The 22,982-nt window shown below is 41.5% G+C and overlaps 1 protein-coding gene and 1 non-coding gene across 2 annotated transcripts in view; one reads left to right on the top strand and one right to left on the bottom strand.

The window, feature by feature from the left end:
• Window positions 1-19,782, top strand: part of AR (androgen receptor) — a 294,693-nt gene extending 274,911 nt beyond the window's left edge. The window contains exons 5-8 of the mRNA XM_059678799.1: window positions 1,207-1,351; window positions 11,281-11,411; window positions 12,234-12,391; window positions 13,195-19,782. Of these exons, the coding sequence (XP_059534782.1) occupies window positions 1,207-1,351; window positions 11,281-11,411; window positions 12,234-12,391; window positions 13,195-13,350 (590 nt within the window). The 3' untranslated portion in view covers window positions 13,351-19,782. The remainder of the gene's footprint in view (window positions 1-1,206; window positions 1,352-11,280; window positions 11,412-12,233; window positions 12,392-13,194) is intronic.
• A 2,366-nt stretch (window positions 19,783-22,148) lies between these two features.
• Window positions 22,149-22,279, bottom strand: LOC132225398 (small nucleolar RNA SNORA42/SNORA80 family). Its single transcript, XR_009450910.1, has one exon. It is a non-coding gene; the product is annotated as a small nucleolar RNA SNORA42/SNORA80 family (small nucleolar RNA).
• Window positions 22,280-22,982: the final 703 nt, after the last annotated feature.

Raw genomic sequence — 22,982 nt, 5'->3', positions numbered from 1 at the left:
TGTCTTCAAGAAGCTCCAAGTCTAATGGGGGAGACAGATGTGTATATAGATAAATTCCAATACTGTGTAATGAATACTATAATTAGGTGGGGTTACACAAGGTTTAATTAGAAGGTAAATGAAGAATTATTAAGTCTTCTGCTTGGATGGGTGGGAAAAAGCTTCACAGAGGAGGTACCCTTTCAGTGAAAACTTGAAAGTTGAGTACATGTTTATTAGGTGGAGAACCTGGGGAAGGAAGAAGGCATTCCAGGCAAAGACAACTGCCTGTGCAGAGAAATAGACACATGAGAAAGCATGTTGTGTTCAGCAAATTGTAAGTTTTTCAGAATATCTAGATCCTAGATTATGAGAAGGCAAATGGCAAGAAATTAGTCTAAGTAGGCAGGTAATGAAGGGCCTGTTTGTGTATAACAATGGTAATAGGGCAAAAATAGCAGTAGAGTCGGCTACTTGTTGAACAACAACAACAAAAATAATAATAATGGAGAGAAAGTGGGAGGCAGAAAGAAAGTCAGATGATAAAGAGCCTGAATGTAGTGTGGAAAAGGCAGTGGCTGTCAAAAGCATGTACCATACATTATGTAATAATACCCTATTCCCAGAGTTGTTAGAGGGACAAATAAGATTATAGCTAGAAAAAAGCTTTATAAATTGAATAGTGCTGTTCATGTGGGAGAAATGATTATTACACTGCATCTTCAGAAAGGCATAGCGATCAAGAGCACAGGCTTTGGGGTCAGGCTGCTTGGCTTTGGATCTTGGTGTGCCATTTACTAGCCTTATGATCTTGGACAAGTTCTATAACCTTTCTGTGACTCCCTTTTACTGATTCACAGAATGGGGATAATAATAGTACCTACATTATCAGATTGTTGTGAGGTTTAAATGAGTTAATATAAGTAGCATGCTTAGAAAAAGTGTATTTTTTTGAAAGCAGTCAATAAGTGTTAGATTAGTCTTTTCTAACTGACAATGCTCCTTTTGCCTCCATCATCATCTCATTTGAGCACCTCAGTGAAACAGAGAAGGCAAATAATATTATCTCCACCACATAGCTTACTTTCTTTCTGCTCCCCAGCACTGGTGGTTCCTGGGGCTCTTCATGGGCTGTCTGAGAACTAGAGATTCTCGGGACAGCAGATGCCCAGATTTTATCCAGCCTACCATTCCCCAGCCTGACCATTGTCTCTTCTCCATCTCCAGGCTTCCGAAACTTGCATGTGGACGACCAGATGGCAGTCATTCAGTACTCATGGATGGGGCTTATGGTGTTTGCCATGGGCTGGCGGTCCTTCACCAATGTCAACTCCAGGATGCTCTACTTTGCCCCTGACCTGGTTTTCAATGAGTAAGTGCTCATAAGCCCAAAACTCACATAAACACATCATCCTGGCTATGTCTGTTTGATGGTAATGATGGTAGTAACAGTGGTGGCTAGCCCATTTAACCTATGTATGAGGCAGTAGAGGCTCCTTCTAGCTTGTACAATCTGAGGTGCTTTTGCTTGACAAGAAGGCAAATTGGTAGGAGACCAGGGGGAGTGTTACTGAGGCCATCCCTTTCCCACCCAAGACCAAACCTTGGCATTTTGGTCATGTTTCTGACATGCTTTTTAACCTATCTCAAAACCTCATATCAAGGACCTTTCCATTCACTCTTACCAGCATAGGGAATGGGCACAGAGACTCTAGCTGTGAGGGCTAAAGTTCTTTTGGTCCCTTTTGCTCATCAAGTGTTACTGCCAGTCACCATTTGTTGAGCAACTCCTTTATGCCAGAACTATACTAGATACTTTCTAAATCCTTCTCATTGAATCCTCATGAAAACCAGATTTCCCCTTTGTAAAGATAATTTTTAATGAATGAGAAAAATTAGGCTCAACAAAATAAAGTGACTCACCCAAGTTAACAGAGCTAGTGTATGTTGGCAACAGATTTCAAAATATGTCTGTGTAACCCCAAGTTCTTATACTTCTTCATGGTGGTTAGTGATGGGGAAGAGCAGCTCCATCACTCTGGCCATGTGACTTTGGTCCTGTCACTTTTCTTCTCTTAAAAACAGGTTTAATTAATGCTTTCCCTGCCACCAGTTCTATTTATCATTTATAAATTTGTCTAAGCGTTCAGATTTTGAAATTACACTGGTATTGACTAAAATCTGTTCATCATTGTCTTTGAGCAGGACCTTTGAATTTCCTGTCCCTCGGTTTCCTTATCTGTTAACTAAATAGAACTTTTTCAAATGGTTTCTTATGATAACTCTAAAATAATGGGTATGAAATGTCTGGCCCATAATGGACAATAAAAAAAAAGAAGTACATTTCTGATAGTTTCTCCAATAGTGATATTCTTTTCCACTTCTACTGTTTGGGGTCCCATGATGGCATTGTGAATGTAGCTAGTCAGAAAAATATTCCCAAGGACTTTGAATTAGTCTCACCACAGAGAATCCCTTTGGTCAGGGCAAAAATCGACCTTCTCTTCTCTCCAGTCCTCTAACTGAGAAGAGCATTAAAATAAATTCTACAGGCCAGTAGTTCCTTCTAGTACAGCAATGTGGAGGAAAATAAGCACCCCCAGATGCCCTTTTGCAAGCCATCTAGTCCTGTTAATCAGAAGCTAAGAATAACCTTTGGGCTTTTGGCATGACCTGCTTTGTGGTTTCCAAATCTCTAAAGAGTTACCCAGGATACCTTCTGGGGCAGGCCTTAAAAATACCCCTTTATGTTAATCTCTCAAACCCATCCTCCTACTGCTCTCCAGTGATTGAATCAACTCCTTATGCACCTGCAAGACCCTCACCATTCAGAGCCCTAAGACCTTCGCAAAGTGATAATTGTGTATTTCCTAAATCTTAAATTTCCTTCTCTGCCTCTGCATAAGTATGTGGTACCTCACCTCAGCTTTCTGGCCCATACACATGTATGTCATCAAAAGGTACCACAGCCCTAGTCAGTTTTTCTCAGTGGATAGAGCATCAACCTGACACTGAAAGATCCTGGGTTTGATTCTGGTCAAGACCACGTACTTTGGTTGCAGGCTTAATCCCCAGCCCTGGTCAGGCCGCATGCAGGAAGCAACCAATGGATATGTCTCTCTCACATCAATGTTTCTCTAGCTCTGTCTCTCCCTTTCCCCTCCATTCTCTCTAAACAAATCAGTGGAAAAATATCTTTAGATGAGGATTAACAATAACAATAAAGGTACCACAGGAAGGTGCCACACGTGAACGCCAGTACTAACATTCTCCCACAACCACATCAAATTTACAACTAAAATACAGAACAACCATCATTTAGAAACACCTGAAATCTGACTGAATGGAAGTCCTATAACTAGAGAAGTAAAGAAGGAAGCACATTGAGACTAGTTACAGGGGTGGGCAAACTTTTTGACTCGAGGGCCAAATGGCTTCTTAAACTGGACTCAGAAGAAGGAGCTGCGGCCGTGTTTCCCGACGTTGCCATGTTAACACTGCTGCTGGTGAAGGAGTGGAGGAGAGAGCAAGAGAACCCTCTGCTCTTTTGGCTCCACAGGCCAGATAGAACAGCCGAACGGGCCAGATCCGGCTCGCGGGCTGTAGTTTGCCCACGGCTGGACTAGTAGGAGGGGCAGAGGTGTAGAATGGGCTGGAACAACACCCATGTGTGGTATGTTTTTAATCAGGAAGGATATCTTGGCTGAGTAGAACTCCCGTGAGGAGCAAGCAGTCCCAGCCACACACCAGACCCCCAGCCCAGGATTTCAGAGCTTGGAAGAGAAGTCCCTGTAACTCTGGGCTGTAAAAACCAGTGGGGATTGTAGTTGAGTGACAGGGAAGCAGCCAGAGACCCAGACAGGTCCTCTTATAGTGCCAGTGCACAGATGTCTTCAGATTCACTTTCTCTGAGTTCCACTGCTGAGGCAGCAGCTTGAAAGAATCTAGGGAGATACAGGGATGAACTAAATTGTCTGTCATCAGGGCAAGAACTGGGAGGCAGCTTTCTCACAGAAAAAAGTGCTGGGAACTTCCCCCAACAGAGCTGACTGGCAGGCACCATATCTGAGTCTCCATCAATTGGTAGAGTGGCCTTGTGTAGTAGGTATCCTGTAGAGCCCAGTGGCTCAGCCTCCCTAGTCACCTCAGCTGGGCACTCTAGGTATGCCCACATTTTTTGCTCCACCCTGGTGACTCCCTGAGATCCTTCCCCACCCAAGCTGTTTGCAGTGTCTTTTCCATATGAATGGCCTGTTCTGGCTCAGGCTTCAGACTTTCCTAAAATCTCTCAAACCAGCATCAGCTGGACTCAATGTGCTCTATACTTCTCGATAAGGGGCCAGGACTGACACTAGCAGCAACTTGACAAGGTTCACAGCTTGGCCTCTCCTGGATACATACTAGTCCAACACAAGTAGCAGCCATCTACAGATTGCTCTGTAGCTCGTGCTGGGTGGCCCCCGGCATGGCATAGACAGTGGCTGACTTTACACCTCTCAGGAGGCCCCAGAGCCAGTGCATCTGATAGAGTTTCAGACCATGCCATATTACAACTCTATCACATCCATGAGCAACACACTAAAGGGTTGGACTTGGTGAGCACCAAAGCCCCACTGAAGCAAGTCCTGCTACATAAAGGTGTGTCTTACACAGCAGCTCTTCCATGGTAGTCACAGCTGGTCCTCACAGCCAATTGGTATGGGGGTAAATTCCTCCCAGTGATGCCAACAGTATTCAAGGCTCAACTACAACAGGATAGTGCACGCAAATGACACAGAGGCATACCTAGAGTGCCCAGATCAGGCGATTAGGGAGGCTGAGCCAATAGGTCCTACAGGGCACCTACTACACAAGGCCACTCTACCAATTCCCAGAGATGTAGCAGCTCTACCTAATACATAGAAACAAACATAGGGAAGCAGCCAAAAATGCAGAGACAAAGAAACATATCACAAATGACAGAAATAAGAAATCTCCAGATAAAGAACTAAATGAAATGGAAAGAAACAAACTATTAGATACAGAGTTCAAAATAATGGTTATAAGGATGCTTAAAGAACTTAATGAGAACTTCAAGGATCTTAGTGAGAATATCAAGGAACTTACTGAGAATTTTAAGGAAATAAGTGAGGACATCAAAGACATAAAAAAAGGACCAGTCAAAAATGAAGGATACACTAACTGAAATGAAGAATGCTTTACAGGCAATAGTAGAGTAGAGCATGCTGAGGATGAAATAAGTGATTTGGAATAGGAGGAAGCAAAAAACACCCAATGAGAAGAGCAAAAAGTAAAAAGAATCCAAAATTATGAAGATAGTATAAGGAGCCTCTAGGAAAACTTCAAGTGTACCACTATTCACTTTATGGGGGTGCCTGAAGGAGAAGAGAGGGAGCAAGAAATTGAAAACATATTTGAAGAAATAATGACAAATAACTTCCCCTACCTAGTGAAAGAAATTAGATTTACAAGACCAGGAAGCACAGAGAGTCCCAAACAAGAAGAACCAAAAGAAGCCCACACCAAGACACATCATAATTAAAATGATAGGGGTTAAAGACAAAGAGAGAATCTTAAAATCAGCAAGATAAAAGCAGTTAGTTGCCTACAAAGGAGCACCCATATGACTGCCAGCTGATTTCTCAACAAAAACTTTGAAGGCCAGAAGGGAGTGGCAAGAATTAGTCAAAGTGATGAAAAGCAAAAGGTCAGGGAGAAACCAAGGTCAGGGTAAACACCAGAGATTGCTGCCTCGCACAACCACTTCAAAAATACAACTAAAAGATGGAACGGACATCATCCAGAACCACAGGAAGGCTGGCTGAGTGGAAATTCTACAACTAGAAGGAAAGAGAAAAGCACACCAAGACTCAGAGGAGGTGCAGTGCGGAAGTAAAATACAGAGGTACAGAGGCGCATGCGGAGAGGGTTGGCAGCTGAGGACACGGTTGTCTTTTTCAATTGGGAGGGATTCTTAAGCTCTGAGCTCCAGTTCCAGGCAAGTCTCTGGGGACCCAGACTCATACGGGAGAAGCTGGACTGTCTGGCATTGGTCAGAACTCAAAGGCAGCTTTCTCTCGGGGGTGCTTGCCAGGACACTGAGAAGCAGGGCCTCTGAGGGCAGGACTGAGAGCAGCCATAACTGCTCGCTCTGCCCTGTTGATCTCCTGGGACCCTGCCCTGCCCAAGCCATGAGGCTTTTGCATATGAAAGGCCTGGCCTTTTGCAATCTGATAATTACCTAACAAACTGCAGCTGGCCCAAGGCCCCAGGGCAACTTGCATTGAGTCACAGCTGGCTCCTGCTGGATAGCCTCAGGAAGAGGCTAGATTAGCAAATCCTTAGACATCCAGGAGCCAGTGTGCCCAGTGGTCAGAGTGGGACCATACAGATTGCAGCTCTTCTGATTCATAAAGGACACACTCAGGGGGCATACTCAGTGAGCACCAAAGCCCATTAAAGCAAGTCTTGCCCCGGAGGGGTGTCTCCAGCACAGAAGTTCTCCCACTGAAGACACAGCTGATTCTCACAGCCAATTGGCCTGGAAGTCAATCCCTCCCAGTGTTACCTACAACAATCAAGGCTTAACTACAACAAGACTATGCACAAAGCCCACAAGGGGGTGCACCAAGAGTGTCTACCTCAGGTAATTGGGGAGGTTGAGACACTGGGCCCTAAAGGACACTTAGCACAGAAAGCCACTCTATCGACACAGCAAAGCATAAAAAAAATGCAGAGACAAAGAAACAGGGCACAAATGACAGAAATGGAGGAAAGCAAACTACTGGATATAGAGTTCAAAACCACACTTTTAAGGTTTTTCAAGAATTTTCAAGAAACCGCCGATAAACTTAATGAGACCCTCAAGAAATCTAATGAGACCCTCGAGGTTGTGATAAAGGACCAACTAGAAATTAAGCATACACTAACTGACATAAAGGATATTATACAGACTCCCAACAGCAGACTAGAGGATCGCAAGAATCAAGTCAAAGATTTGAAATACGAAGAAGCAAAAAACACCCAACCGGAAAAGCAAAATGAAAAAAGAATCAAAAATATGAAGATAGTGTAAGGAGCCTCTGGGACAGCTTCAAACGTACCAACATCCGAATTATAGGGGTGCCAGAAAAAGATAGAGAGCAAGATATTGAAAACCTATTTGAAGAAATAATGACAGAAAACTTCCCCTACCTGATGAAAGAAATAGACTTACAAGTCCAGGAAGCGCAGAGAACCCCAAACAAAAGGAATCCAAAGAGGGACCACACCAAGACACATCACAATTAAAATGCCAAGAGCAAAAGACAAAGAGAGAATCTTAAAAGCAGCAAGAGAAAGACAGGCAGCTACCTACAAGGGAGTACCCATATGACCGTCAGCTGATTTCTCAACAGAAACTTTGCATGCCAGAAGGGAGTGGCAAGAAATATTCAAAGTGATGAATACCAAGAACCTACAGCCAAGATTACTTTATCCAGCAAAGCTATCATTCTGAATTGAAGGTCAGATAAAGAGTTTCACAGATAAGAAAAAGTTAAAGGAGTTCATCACCACTAAACCAGTATTATATGAAATGCTGAAAGGTATTCTTTAAGAAGAGGAAGAAGAAGAAAATGGTAAAGATACAAACTATTAACAACAAATACACATCTATCAACAAGTAAATCTAAAAATCAAGTGAATAAATAATCTGATGAACAGAAACAAAAAAGAAAGAAACTAAAGGTCAAAAGCAGGGGATTTTAAAAATTATTGCAAAGTTCTTTAAAAGTGCCCCCAAGAAAATTACCACCTTGAAATATCCACAATATAGTTGTAAACTTCTTGAGAACTTTCTTATTTCAGCAACTACAGGGGTATACAAAGGAACCAGTATCATCAGCAAGCTTTAACATCAACTACCTGACTGTGTGAGACGAAGATATCAACTATTGTGATTGGCTAATAAGCAGTCTGAGCAGAGACTAATGGACCATAATTCTCTGTTCAGAATTTATGAGGAATAATTGTCATTTAATTAACAATATAAATATTAAAAAACATTTTTAATAAAATTTTATAATTGTAGTAAAAAAAAAGTGATGAAAAGCAAAAACTGACAACGAAGATTACTCTACCCAGCAAAGCTATTATTTAGAATAGAAGGTCAGAGAAAGAGTTTCACAGACAAGAAAAAGCTGAAAGAGTACATCAAAACCAAAGCAGTATTACTTAAAATGTTAAATGTTGAAGGAGAAGAAGGAGAAGAAGGAGAAGAAGTAGAAGAAGAAGAAGAAGAAGAAGAAGAAGAAGAAGAAGAAGAAGAAGAAGAAGAAGAAGAAGAAGAAGAAGAAGAAGAAGAAATCAAAATATGAGCAATAAAATAGCAATAAATACATATCTATCAACAATTGAATCTAAAATTCAAAATGAACAACAAGGAATCTAATGAACAAAATAACCTGATTAATAAAATAGGACCAGAGACATGGAAACATGAAACAGACTAATGAATCTCAGTGCAAAGGGGTGAGAGGGGCAGGAAGAGATTAACCAAAGAACTTATATGCACATTTGCTTTACACAGGGACCTATGGTGAAGGCCTGGTGTAGGGCAGGATCTGGATCTTGGTGGAGGAGGGTAATGGGGGAGGACACGAGAAACATCTTTAATACTCTCAGGAATAAAGATCTAAAAAAATAAAAATAAATTCTTTTACTGCCCCCCCCCCCGAAAAAAGGTACCACAGGACTACCCACATGGTCTTAAATACATCAAGCCCCAGAGCTCCTGAAACAATAGGTGCCCCCTGTTTCCTTCTTCTCATAGGAACCCACTATGCTAGAGCTCTTGCAATTCCTAAAAATTCATCTAAACCAATGTTTCTCAACAGGGATGTTGTTGACATTTTTGGAGGAATACTTTTTCATTGCACAGGAAGTTCCCACATATTGGAATATGTTTAACCTGGTACCTGTCCACTATATACCAAATAAAACTCCAGTCACTGTGACAGTCTAAACACATTTTAGCACCCAATATGGAGACAGTAACTCTCTAGTTGAAAAACACTAATTGTCATTAGCCTCATTAAGGTACTAGTAATAGGGAGACTGAAGCCCAAAGAGAGAGACAAGGAATCTGAGCCAACCCACTTGCTGATTTCTCTTATATCAAACCCTATCATCAGCCCTACATTTTTCTTTGTTCCTGGCCTTTTTGGGAAACACATATAAGGGTAATGAGCTTGAACCCTATCTGTATGACCATTGGTAAATTACTAACTTCCTTGAATCTCATTCTTCTCATCTGTTGAATGGTGAATAGTATGATAATGACACCTTCCTATATGTAATTTATTGAGCACTTAAGAATTGCCAGGCACCGTGCTCAGTGTTCTCCAATTTTCATTTCCCCTCTTTTACTCCCACCTACCTCTGCTCTCCTGAATTCCATTTTTGACCGCATGTTCCCTACCTTCTACTCTCTTTTCCTTTCTTTCCTTTTAACTATTTCCTTATTCTTTTTGCCCTTTCTCTCCCTTTTCTGTTCCTATCTTTTCTGAACGTCTTCCGTTTCCTTTCTCCCCATCTTTCCCTAATTTCTCTGTTCTTGGGGCTTGTAGCAGTGTTACAGCAGTCCTGCGTGCCAGGATCATGATATCAATAGTAGGTAAAAAGACTGCAGTGTTGTTATCAACAGAGTCCTGGAAGTACAATAAAGACCAGAATAGATCCAGGCCCCAGAGTCAGCAGATGTTACTTAAAAACTCTCTATATTGAAAGAGCTTGGAGCAACAGTGTTTTGGTCAATTGACTTGTGCTACTACCTAAATACTTCTTTCCAGTTGCGCTCCAGTCAGAATTGAATATTTCTACACCATCTACCTCCTTCCCCCTTTCTTTAGGCCAACCAAAATTTCTCTGAGAGAGAGTGTTGAGCTTCCATCCACCTAGTGCCATAGATACTCAGGTTGTGGACTATGCAAGTGGTTTGGGAACCAAAATATTAAACCACAACCTTCAGTCACAATCTGGGAGGTCTTTTTCCTTACCACTTAAGTGGGTGTCACATTCCTTTCACTTTTTCCACAAGATATATAATTTCTCTCTCTTTCTCTCTCTCTCTCTCTCTCTCTCTCTCTCTCTCTCTCTCTCTCTCTCTCTCTCTCTCACAATTTATGGAGTGCCGAAAATCAAGAATGCCTACCAGCTAGAGGATGCTGTATTTTCTTTTAGAGGCTTGCTATAGACCAGTGATGGCGAACCTATGACTTGTGTTTCAGAGGTGACACGCGAACTCATTTTTTTGGTTGATTTTTCTTTGTTAAATGGCATTTAAATATATAAAATAAATATCAAAAATATAACTCTTTGTTTTACTATGGTTGCAAATATCAAAAATTTCCATATGTGACATGGCACCAGAGTTAAGTTAGGGTTTTTCAAAATGCTGGCATGCCGAGCTCAAAAGGTTCGCCATCACTGCTATAGACAGTCATGGAAAAGAGAGTTTGCTTCCCATAAGAAGCTTGGCCACTTCCCCATATAATTTATAGGTGATAATGTGATGATCCATTCACAAGTCACTATAATGAAAACAGCTCACACTGTTTATAACTCCCAAACTGTAGTAAGGAGCAGCCAATATATGAGGGTTAAGCTCTTCCTCAGCAGGAGACCTTTACATTGAACATTCAGAAACACTTCCTGGATGATTTGATAAACATTGGAACTCATTTTGAAGGGACAATGGATGAATCTCCTTCCTTAGGAGCACTTAAATAAATACTTAATTTTTTTGTATGGGAAATGGCATTCAAGACAAGAGGCAGGGAAATTGACAAGATGAACTACTACTATAGTCACTTAAGAATCTTGGTATCCTTACTTTAAGACTTGATTTCTAAGTCCTGTCTCCTATAAAATCTCCAAGTTGTGATACCTGGAAGGCATGTTCTGGCTCTGGATGTAGCTAGGTTATTGAAAATGCAGTCAGAGAGACCATGTGCCTGGCCCATTTTGGTTAGACTTGCCTGTCCCTGTCTCAGGAAATAAGAAGGAAACAGGAACATGGAATTTCCATGTGTTTACCCATATCCTGACCAGGAGAGATGAGTAGTTATCAGGAAGTCAGGAATTTTTTTTTTTTTTTTTTAGTGGGGGAATATCAACCTTGTTTCTTGACATTGAAGTACTAACAAGAGCAACACCAAGCTCTTCTTGGAGAACCTGGAGAAGGGAGAGCAACAGACATTCTCTTGGACTTGTTATAAACCTTCCTCATTTCTCCCCTTCCTCTGTGTGTCTCTTTCTCAGGTACCGCATGCATAAGTCCCGGATGTACAGCCAGTGTGTCCGAATGAGGCACCTCTCTCAAGAATTTGGATGGCTCCAAATCACCCCCCAGGAATTCCTGTGCATGAAGGCACTGCTGCTCTTCAGCATTAGTAAGTGCCTGGAGGGATAGGGAATGTCCTTGGGGGCCTAGGGGCTCAGAGAACAGTTGCTTTTTTCATTACAGAGTTATCAGCTCTTGGACATTTCCCTTTCGTTTTCACCCTTCCCACTCCATTCTCCCTTAGCATCATTTTGCTTAACAAGGATAAATTTCATAGATAAAGACCAATTTCATTGCTAAAATTCATCCTCCATTAGATTTCCACCTATCCTGATCCTCTCTTTGGGATAAAACCTTTTGGCAGACCTCTGAAGTTTTCCATACCTTCTGCCATAGAATCAGGCAAAGCCTACTTTATATTTCTTGCAGGGCAGAAGGGACTGCCTCTTAGAAAGAACTTCCTCCCCTGCCAACAAGAGAAGGTCTATGTAAATAACTCAGACAGGGTTTATTTGGCATCCAAAAATGTTTCTGTAATGTCTCTTCTAAGTAGAGTGCTCTTTTAGCTGATAAATGAGTCAAAATTTGGTATTCAAAGTTATGTGTTTTAATTGTCTAAATCAAAACTACTCTGTGGATAATGTAAAATCATAGGTCCTAAGAAATGTGATAAGAAGACCAGAAAAAGGAAAGGTTAAGCACATTGTATGTATTTGATGCTCTTCAAGTTGGGTCCAGCTAGCCTTTCCCCTAAGATCTTTCTGGCAAACTGAAGGCCCCAGACATACAGACTTCAGCTGCAGGAAATCAAGTAGATGGTTCCCTCCCTGTGGGGTGGGTGTCAAGTTTGTGGCCAGAAAACTTGGTGCTTTATCTAATGCTCCTTTGTGGGCATGCTTCCCCTCCCCATTCTGTCTTCATCCTACATCAGTTCCAGTGGATGGGCTGAAAAATCAAAAATTCTTTGATGAACTTCGAATGAACTACATCAAGGAACTTGATCGTATCATTGCATGCAAGAGAAAAAATCCCACATCCTGCTCAAGGCGCTTCTACCAGCTCACCAAGCTCCTGGACTCTGTGCAGCCTGTAAGCAAATGATGGAGGGTTCCTTGTCAGGGAGAGCTGCCTGATAGAGCCAAATGATAGTATGTTCTTCTAGGGTCTGGCACCACCTGTTGGGAGGTGCTTCCATACTCCTCTTACTTTGAGTGTGGTCCAGGAAGAAAATGCAATGGAGAAGAAATGAACACAGGTCACAATGTCCCAGCTGGATGTTGTGAAAGAGGTGGAGGAGTTGAGAACAGAGCAGTTGGGACTCAGGGAATGGGCTTAGACCAGATAACTTCTCTGGGCAGACAAAACAGACCTGGATGTTTTCCCCCTCTTCTTTGAGTCATGAGTGTGAGTTTTTGTGCATACACTGTTTGTGTTTCTGAGTGTGTGTGTGTGTGTGTGTGTGTGTGAGAGAGAGAGAGAGAGAGAGAGAGAGAGAGAGTTTTTATGCATACACTGCGTTTCTGAGTGTGTGTGTGTGTGTGTGTGTGTGTGTGTGTGTGTGAGAGAGAGAGAGAGAGGGAGAGAGACAGAGAGAGACAGAGAGAGAGAGAGAGACACAGAGAGAGAGAGAGACAGAGAGAGAGGAGCCCTGGGGAAGAGCAATAGTTAGTCCTGAGTCAGAGAGTTTACAATGGTGTAAGAGATCTTTTGGGAACCCTCAGTGATTCCATGGAGGTCATTTAGAGTGCACGTGCACACACAGACACACACACACACACGACCAAGAATAGGGAAGGAGAAAAAGCAAAGGTGGGAGTAAGAGCCTGATATAAGTCAACTCTTTGTCAACCCTTATTTCTTATTTCCTTCCTCTCTTATTGTCCCCCCTACAGATTGCACGAGAGCTGCACCAGTTCACTTTTGACCTGCTAATCAAGTCACACATGGTGAGCGTGGACTTTCCAGAAATGATGGCAGAGATCATCTCTGTGCAAGTACCCAAGATCCTTTCTGGAAAAGTCAAGCCCATCTATTTCCACACTCAATGAAGCTTTGGAAGCCCCCATTTCCTTACCCCACCTCACTCCCCTTTTCAGATATCTCCTGCCTGTTATAACTCTGCACTATTTCTCTTCTGTGCCTTGGGGAATTTCCTCTATTGATGTGTAGTCTGTCGAGAAGATGTCCCTGAATCCTGTTTGCCAGACTTTTTTCTATTTTCCTTCTTTCTTCCCCCCCACCACCTCCCCATTTGACCCTCCCATGGCACTTTCAGACTCTGCTCTCTGCAATGAATGTCTCTTATCTGTGTTTTGAATGGTGTTATATTTCTTTAAATCTGTGATGATCCTCATGTGGACCAGTGTCAAGTTGTGCTTGTTTATAGCAGTGTGCTGTGTGCCAGCCACACAAATGTTTACTCACTTAGTGCCACGGGAAGTTTACGGAGCTAAGAGTATCTGGGAAAACCAAAAGTCAAACAAACAAACAAACAAACAAACAAACAAACAAACAAAAACCAAAATAAACTTGCTAGGATATTTTTTCCTTTCAAAAATATAAAAACAAACAAATCCCCAAAGACACTAACAGTGACTAGAATAAGGTGAGCATTACAAGACCATGGGGAGTCGTTGTTATTTTTCAAAACCCTCCCTCCCAGAGTTTCTGGAAAAGGCTTTTTCCATTAGAGGGCAGGATGGCCCCAGAACTGAGTTGGGGGAGGGGAGAGACAGATTTAAGACAGGACAAAGAGGACAGCTAAATCACCAATATCTGCTCACAGTCTTGGTCCCTGAGGTCTAGACTGCTCAACTGCAGTGCAATTCATTGTACTGAAAGTGTTCTTATTTAAAAACTTGTCTGCATGTGAATGCCTCCCCCACTCCAATCTCTTTCTCTCACCCTCTGCCTCAATGCTCAAATTGACTTTCAATAGCTTTTCTAAGAACTTTGAACAAATGTTCTCTTTAGCCAAAACTTGGCCACTTCCACTAAAGAGTAAGACCAGCAAGAAAGAGAAGAGATCTGACTTTTTGGAAGGCCCCATTCAGATCCAGGTCTGCTTTCCCATTTATGGGCCAAGGAGGAACTTGGGGCTGGAGTTAGAGGAAAAGAAAGTGGTGGTTTGGCTCTTCTCCATTTAGGACATTGAAGAATTGATCCCTCCTTGCCCCCACCTTTAAAAGACCTGAATGCTTTTAGCCTGATTCCATGCTGAAGGTTCCTCTGCCCTCCTTCAGTGTTTTGTGGGCTTGAATTTCACCAAAAACGGTGAAATTTTCCCACTTCTCTAGACATGTTCACAGACTCTTTGCTAAGAGCCCCCGTCACAAAGAAGGCTAATAAGCAGCAGATTTAACATTTATTTCTAAATGCAGTAGACTCAAAGACATCTTACCAAGTATCTCTCATCAACTACCAGATCTTCTCTTCATCCCTTAGACAAACTGGAAAGAAGGCATCAATAGATTGGACAAGCTTGGCGACTTGCTTTTGTCCCCCAGAGATGGTACCTTCCTACCAAGTGGAGAAGTGCCCACTTTCTCCTTCAGTGCAGCTAAAGGGGCAACCCATATTGGGGTTAAAGAGAAAATTCATTCAGTTACCAGGCTGGGAAGAGTGGGGCACTAGAAGCAGAAACCCTGTAAATGCTCTCCTTGCCACTCAGCATATTCACCTGCAGAAGTCATGTGAAGAAGAGAGAAGAAAGCAAGAGGAGACTGACTATTAAATTAAGAGGCAAAGTTTAAAGCCAGATGGGTACCATCTGGTGAATTTACTCCTCTTCCTCCTCTGCTGCTGATTATGTGCTCTGACTTTGACCATACTCAGTCAGACTCCCCACCTATGTTGCTGCCTGTCAGTCAGAGGGAAGCTGAAACATTGAGACGACAGGACCATGGCCTCTTTGCAAAGTTCTGGTTGGTGTGGCTCCAATGGGCTGCCACCCATGAACTCAGGGTGTGTTCCTGGGACACTGGTTTCATATAGACATTTGGCACACCTCTATTCTGTTGACTTTGTTCCCTAATCCCAAGTGAAGAGGGAATGCCCAACTACTTTCTCATCTTGGCCACGGCCTCCTCACTTAGCTCTTTAATTCATCTGCTAAACTCAAGGAATTAGAAGCCAGTCAACAAGATGCCCATTTCAGTTGGTTCACTTTACTTGTTGAGAAGATAGTTTCTGAGTGATCTGATATGATCTACATGGGTTTCCTCCCCTGATTTCTGTGTTGATATTAATAGCCAAAAGAACTTGTAAAAACAGTTTCTTTAAATAACAAGGGAGAGAGGAACCTAAGATGGGTGATATACCAATCCAAGACTGCTGGATAAAACTAATACTGGCAGGTTGTCTTTCTGGCGTAAGATAGACAAATTCTGGTTTTCTTTGTTATTACACCATTTGGCTTATATAAGCTCACAGGATCACTTTTTGCTATTTTAAACAGGAAAAAAAAATACACCACTCTTTTCAGTTAAACTAGATTACATTTTAATAATTTCTTTACATCTGTTTTGAAATGATCTTCACTTTTTGTGGTACATGGATTTGATATTATCATTCTAATACCTCTTCTTGTAAAGACTAGAGTCTCTCCTTTCCATTTCCTGATTATCAAATTTTTCATCATTAGAGATTTCTCAATTGTGACTCTTGTCCTTATGAATATGTATGTTTTCACTTGTGAAAACCAAAAATCAGTGTAATTAAAATCAGCAACAACTGGATTACTCCAAATTTCAGGATGGCAAGAATAGGGAAAACAGCCTACACAAGGCTTTAGGCCTACTGCTTTTGCACTGGGGAGTCTATGAGAAAAAGTATTTTAGCTTGGCTTTGTTCTCTCACAGATGAAAGGGGGATTTATTCTTTCTTTTGGTCATTGATGTTTCAGCCAAGGTAATTGGCAGAAGTCTCATTTTGCATGCACTCTACAAACAGTGTTGATGTGGTTGGTACACTGTGCTCACCTGTGAAAGATTGGCCAATAAGATCCAATCACCTGGTGAGCTGGAAGATGAAGTTCACTCATCAGACAAGTCACTATCTCCAAAGAGGCTATTTCTAAAGAGGTTTGCAGTGTTCAATGGGGATGGAGAGTGAGGAAGAGAAAAGAAAAGGGAGCACCATAGGAGAAGGTCTTGTCTGTGTGAGCAGCAGACCGTTGCCAGGGTCACAAACTCTGTGGTCAAATAAAAGAATTCTGTGGCAATTTCAACTTTTGTTCATTGGGCAGTTTGCCCAGGCTTAGTGTCTGAGCTGAAATGAGGGTTGGATTCTACATTCCATTGATTTTCTATGCCACAAACAGTGTCATCATTCTTGGAAAGCTCATTTTTTTTTAATGAGAAATATATTTTAAAGGATTCTGTCATATCTTTGAAAAAGAAAATCAGTAATACATATATATTTTATATATGTTCACTGGCACTAAAAAAGAAAAAAAGTTTCCTTCCATCCCTCTGTCCTTTAAGTAGTTCAGGTTTGAGAAATAATGTGTTGATGCTAAAGTTCCTCTCTGTTCATCCTTTATTTCTAAATGTACATATGCATATATAGCAAGAATAATTCTGTTTGTACTTTAAGAGAAAGTAGTTCTACCATCCACATGATGCTACCAATTACACAAATCACCTAACTTTGAGCTTCAAGTAGCTCCTGTTTGTTTCATTAGCGCAGCACAGACATGGCCTTGACCTCTTTTCTCCCTTGATATTTAGCAGAGTACAAAAGCCCAAGCCACTGCCTTTAACCCCTTCCCAACCTTGTTCCAGGGTTTCGCCTTATAATATTTTTTCCAGACAACTCAGTAACTATGCCTGCATGTTTCCTGCATGGCCATGAGAAAACAAGTGGCTGACTACTAATTATCCTGTGCCAGTTGCCCAAATGAAAGGTCACTGAGCCAAGGAAATGGCCTTCATGCTCAACCCCCTATAGGGAGTCATGAGAATCAGGAATGCTAAAGCACAGGATTAAATCCCAAAGTTAAAGTCAAAATAAGCCATTTTGCATGTGCAATTTCTTTTATAGATAGTTATGTTCTCATTGCTGCCTTTTATAGGCAGTTCTGTTCTCATCGCTAATCTCTTTGAAAATCTTTGAAAGATGTTTTTAAAAAGACAAAGAGTTGAGAGCATCACATTATGTAACCAAAGATTACACTGTATCTGCTAAGATACCAAAATTTTTAAGGGCAGGGAGGGAGTAAACATTGGTGCCTCTTTGGTAAGCTATCCAAAGACAGACTAAAGGACTGACTTATAAGAGTTCTGTGGGTTTCCCCCACACACAATATACATGTTTAGAAGAGTAGAAGATAATTTTGAAAAAAAATAATTGGGATTATGGGTTCTTAACTAAGAGATTTTATAAGGAGAACTAGCTTTCTTTTTCTCCGCTAGTTGTTCAGCAATTTTTTAAAGGTCCATAATTGCATGGTTGGAAATGGAGCAGTATTGGCCATTCTGTTTGCTAGTGCCCATGGTAGTTTATCTGGAGATGTGAATCCTTGCTGATAAAGAGAGCATTTAAAGGAATAGATTTTGCACTAGAGGGACAGCAGGCAGGAATCCTCATTTCTACCCACTTTGGAAGACACAAAAAAGTTCCCTTCAGTTCAGATGTGGCCATATCTGTTGTTCAGTTTAAGGCAAAAGGTTGAAATATATTGTACATGAGTATTTGTATCCATGTTTCAAAATTGAATTATAAACATAGATATAATGTGTTTTGATAGCTTTACCTTTCTCTGCTCTTTTATATTTGGTTCCAGGTCACAATTAATACCATGTACTTGTGAGAGAGGCTGCAGTTCCATTTTGGAAGCTCTATAAAAACATAAAAGTCACCTGGGTTGATCAGATAACTAAGAGATCACTGCCCCTGTTGGGGCCTGATTCCCAGGCCTTGCAAAGGAGCAGAGGTGGGGAAGTGGTATGGTACATGATATACTGCACTTTACTAGCCCAAGACTGATGAATGTTTAAAGGGTGGTGAAAACTCATTGGAACTGACTGGGGAAGGCCCAGACTTGGGGCCAAAAGTCCATTAAAATGATTAGTCAGTGGCCCCCTAATGGGACCTAAGCATTTGGAAGGAGGAAAGACATTCTTTGTTTTTCACCATCCTTGTGAAAAAAGGGCAATTTACTGCACTTGGGAACCTGGAGCAAGTGCTCTGTCTTTCACATAATTTACTCACCTGTAATTGAGGTGCTCTTGCTACTGGGTGTCTGTGTACTTTAATAATGGTTTTGGATATGTTCTGTAAAGATTTTGACAATGGAAATGTGTTTTTATCTGTTAAAAAATTGTCAATGTAATATAAGTTATATCTCTGTAGGTACTGGTCTGTCTCTGCCCATAGGTAAGGATATTTTTCTTCAATTAAGAGATTGACACTGGGGTCTATTGCTCAAAGCCTCCCAACTCTTAACCATTTCTAGGTGAAGGCAGAAAAAATCACGTTATTCACCCCTCTTCAGACACTTCTGTTGAGGCAACAAAACACTTGCAATATTACCACCCACCAAAGTAAATGGTAAGTATTTGAATTTAGCAGGTAGACTCTTAAAGGTAGAACACCCTTTGACTCAGTTTCAATTTATGCCCATTTGGTTTGGCCAGAAAGTCCATAATATGTATTGATTGGTTTCCAACCCCAATTCAGTATAGCAGGGGTGCTGGTTCCATTCTGTATCCCACTTGTCTCTCAGCCTCTTATGGAATTAAATTAAAAGCTATGGATTAAGTGGCCCTTGTGGCTTAAAATAGTTCCCACATGCACTACTTAACAAGACTGTCATATAGCTGCAGATTCCATTGGCCACCAAAGACTGGAACACACACACATACCCCAAAGAAAAGAAAATTATGATATGTTGCTGCTTCTCTGGTGGTGCCATCTCTGACTGATGCTTCATATTTTTGGACTATGTTTCCTGCGCAGCAGAAAAGGCAAGCCTGCAGTCTTTTCCAACCTTGGTCCTTGGTGCTCACTCTATGGCAATGAAGTGCCTGTGGGGTTGGCCTATCCCAAAAGCCATTCAGGTGATGAGAATAGTCACCTTTGGGATGGCTCGAGCTAAAAGAGAGTCCCTTCAGAACTTAGTGACACCCTTCTGCTTTCTCCTAGACTGGAACATTGGTTAGGGAGTGCCTCAACATGACATTCTTGTGCTGTCCTTGAGCTTAATTTGGCAGCAGGAGGGAGCAGACTATGTAACCAGATGTAAGAATTAATTTAAATATTGAGGGAAAATAAAGAAAAAGAGAAAGCATCATATAAAGATTTTTCAAAAGAAACATTAATTTTGATTGAAACTTGTTTTAATGGGGCTTCAGTTCTCACAGCGGCACTTGGCCTCCACTGGGCAGCAGGACCAGTGCCAACTGCTAGTGTTCTGTTCTCTTTTTGTAATCGTGGAATCTTTTGTTGCTCTAAATATGATTAAAAATGACAGAAATTCATTTGTTGTAATGCATGTGTGACTCTGGGTTTGTCTCTGTCTTTGCTTTCAGAAGTATCATCCATTGTAGAAAACATTGGCTTGCTGGTCTGCCAGCTAAAACTTGGCTACAGCCCCTGTTGTAGCTACAGGCTCTAGTTGTTATTAACAAAGAGACTCTAGAAAAGCTGCTAATGTCCTCTTATCACCATTGTTAATTTGTTAAAACATAAAACAAGCTAAAATTTCAGATGAATGTCATCAGAGTTCCTTTAATTAGCTGTTTTTATTATCTGTCTTTATTGAAGTCAAGAGTTGGTATCATGCCCAGTGACCTCTTATGCTACTTTCATTTTCATATACATAAATTTTTAATCTTTGCACAGGGGTTATAAACTTGACCTGTGGTGGCCTTAGCATAGGTTGACTTGGGACAACTAAAATATCAAAGGGTCGAGGCTAGAAAGCACAAATAGACACTGGTGTCCCATTATAATCTCTCATAAAAAACCCTAAGCTTGTCAGCCAGATAAAAAAGCCACACAAAATCTAGCTGTTCACCCTTATCCTTATCTTTGTAGGAGCATAAAATGGGTATGGGTTTCAACCCGAGTTCTTGTCAAGCTTCAGATAAGGAACGGGCACTTTCACATCCTCACTGTTTTTCAGAGGTCATATAATCCTTGACCACCCAGGTAAAATTTGATCCATCATTCTTTTGGGTTTTCAAAAGTTCAAGTAAACTCTCCTCCTATCTCATTTCAGTGTGGATAGTTATGAGATCCCAAAATGAATTCCTGGACTTGAGATACAGGCCATCAATGTGGTATAACAGATATATTAAGGAATAATATGAAAAGTCTTTATGCCTCAGTGTCCTCAACCTATAATAGGGGTTGTCACAATGCCTCTCAACTGGACTAGGTTGGGGATTCAGTAAGAATGTATGTAGCCCAGCTGTTGGGTTTATTTCTCTGGCTTTGCTCCCTATTTAAATGCCAGCATCCCTAAGAGTGATCCCTTATTGAGCCATGTGTCTCACTGATAAACTCAGAGTGGTTGGATTTCTCAACATGTTCCTGCAAACAGTGCTTTATGGACAGAAGCAAACAAAAGATTCTTAGCATGTATGTTTGTGTGTGTTTCTGCAAGAGAATATGTAATTTTGTGGGTTGTATGTGTAGATTCTTTTCTCTTGGACCTACCAACAGTGACCTAACAGCCACCCTACTTGGTTTCATTTACTGATCAGCCCCTGCCTTAATTAAAAAGGTAGTTAGCATCCCCCATAGATTTTTTAAGGAGTACCAAAGCACACAGGTCAGGGAGACAAGAACAGCTAGTGGATTAAAAAGAGCCTGGAGGCAGGAGTCCTATATATGAGCTAGTGCAGTGGTCGGCAAACTCATTAGTCAACAGAGCCAAATTTCAACAGTACAACAATTGAAATTTCTACTGAGAGCCAAATTTTTTAAACTTAAACTATATAGGCAGGTACATTGTTATTAACTTAACTAGGGTACTCCTAAGTTGGCCTTTGCTAAAAACATCCTCAATGTGATTGAGATCAACCCCTTCCAGCTCTCCCATCCACACTCATCTTGTATACTTGTTTCAGATAGACGAGTGTGGATGGGAGAGTTGGAAGGGGTAAACCTCAGCGAACGTACCTCCCATGGCCTGCCTGCGCTGCATCTCCCATCGCCTGACTGACCTGACCAACACCCCCCACTTCTTTTAAAGCCACTTCTTCAAAATAGACTCGTCCAGGCCCAAAACCAACTTCTGCGCATGGGCCACAAAGTTTCAATCTCACTGTATGTGCACGCACGCACATGGTATTTTGTGGAAGAGCCACACTCAAGGGGCCAAAGAGCTGCATGTGTCTCGTGAGCCACGGTTTGCCGACCACTGAGCTAGTATATAACTATGATTCTGACCTGCTGATATGATGTTTGGAAATCAGCTTTCCTTTCCTGGACCTTAGTTTTCTCATATATGAAATGAGTCTGTCTGAAGGTATGAAAAAGGATCAGGGGTGGGCAAACTTTTTGACTCGAGGGCCACAACGGGTTCTTAAACTGGACCGGAGGGCCGGAGCAAAAGCATGGATGGAGTGTTTGTGTGAACTAATGTAAATTCAAAGTAAACATCATTACATAAAAGGGTACGATCTTTTATTTCAATAGTTTTATTCATTTCAAACGGGCCGGATCTGGCCCACAGGCCGTAGTTTGCCCACGGCTGGACTAGATGATATGGGAAGCCTCTTCCAATGTGGACACCATGGTACTGCAAACAGCATCATCTTTCTTAATCATGGTATAAAGGGGAAAAGAAAGGGCCATTTGCTATCCTGAGACCATTAAGTTTTTTGTTTGTTGTTCACACTCAACCACCCCCTTCAGTGCTCACAGCCCACAGGTAAGGAGGCTGAGCAATGGTTCAAGGCTGCAATGTACTCTAGCATGGGTCCACTATGAGAGGTCCACAGAGAAGGGCCCACCATTAGGACATGTAATTCGGAAACTAGAAACTACATGTTTGTACTCAACAAAAATTACTGAACACCTACGGGGTCAAAAAGACAATTGAGTTCTGTGTAATAGATGCTGTCAACCCCTTGATGGATGGGGAAAAGCCTCAACAATGATCTCATAAATAACAGAGATAAATAAGAATTAAATAAGTCACAGTCCATGCTTTCAGTGAGTTTACAGTCTATTAATTGCTTTAGGCCAGGCCCATTGGGACTACAGCCTATCACACCCATCCCTAAGGCAATATTGGGCTAAGCTTTGATTTATTTTTGTTTCCTTTTAGAACTAGAAGGGGTCTTAGCTCCTAACCCCAAGTTTTTGTTCTTCACATGAGGAAACAAGGCCAAAAAACTTATTTAATGTTATTGTGAATTAGGACCTGTGACAAGGGACTAGTCCTAGAATATTCAGCTCATGGTCACTTTATGTGCCTACAGATGGCATGGTACATTGGCAGAGCACATAAGCACCTCTACTATCCACTTTCATATTGGCTCAGTGTCTTGGTGAGAGAACCTCCATTTCTTATCTGTGGTTTCCATATATTGATCCCAAGGGTTCTCTACTCCATACACAGCACCTACTTCACCTATGATCCACTCCCAGAGGTTTATGTTTTGTTTTGTTTTTTGCATGCAACTACAAGAAAGGTTGAGAGAAGAGAATTATTGAAAGTGATACA

Source organism: Myotis daubentonii, chromosome X (genome assembly GCF_963259705.1).
Source record: "Myotis daubentonii chromosome X, mMyoDau2.1, whole genome shotgun sequence".
Taxonomy (NCBI): domain Eukaryota; kingdom Metazoa; phylum Chordata; class Mammalia; order Chiroptera; family Vespertilionidae; genus Myotis; species Myotis daubentonii.
The sequence above is the reverse complement of the archived record's forward strand: the minus strand, read 5'-3'. Positions and strand labels throughout refer to the sequence as shown.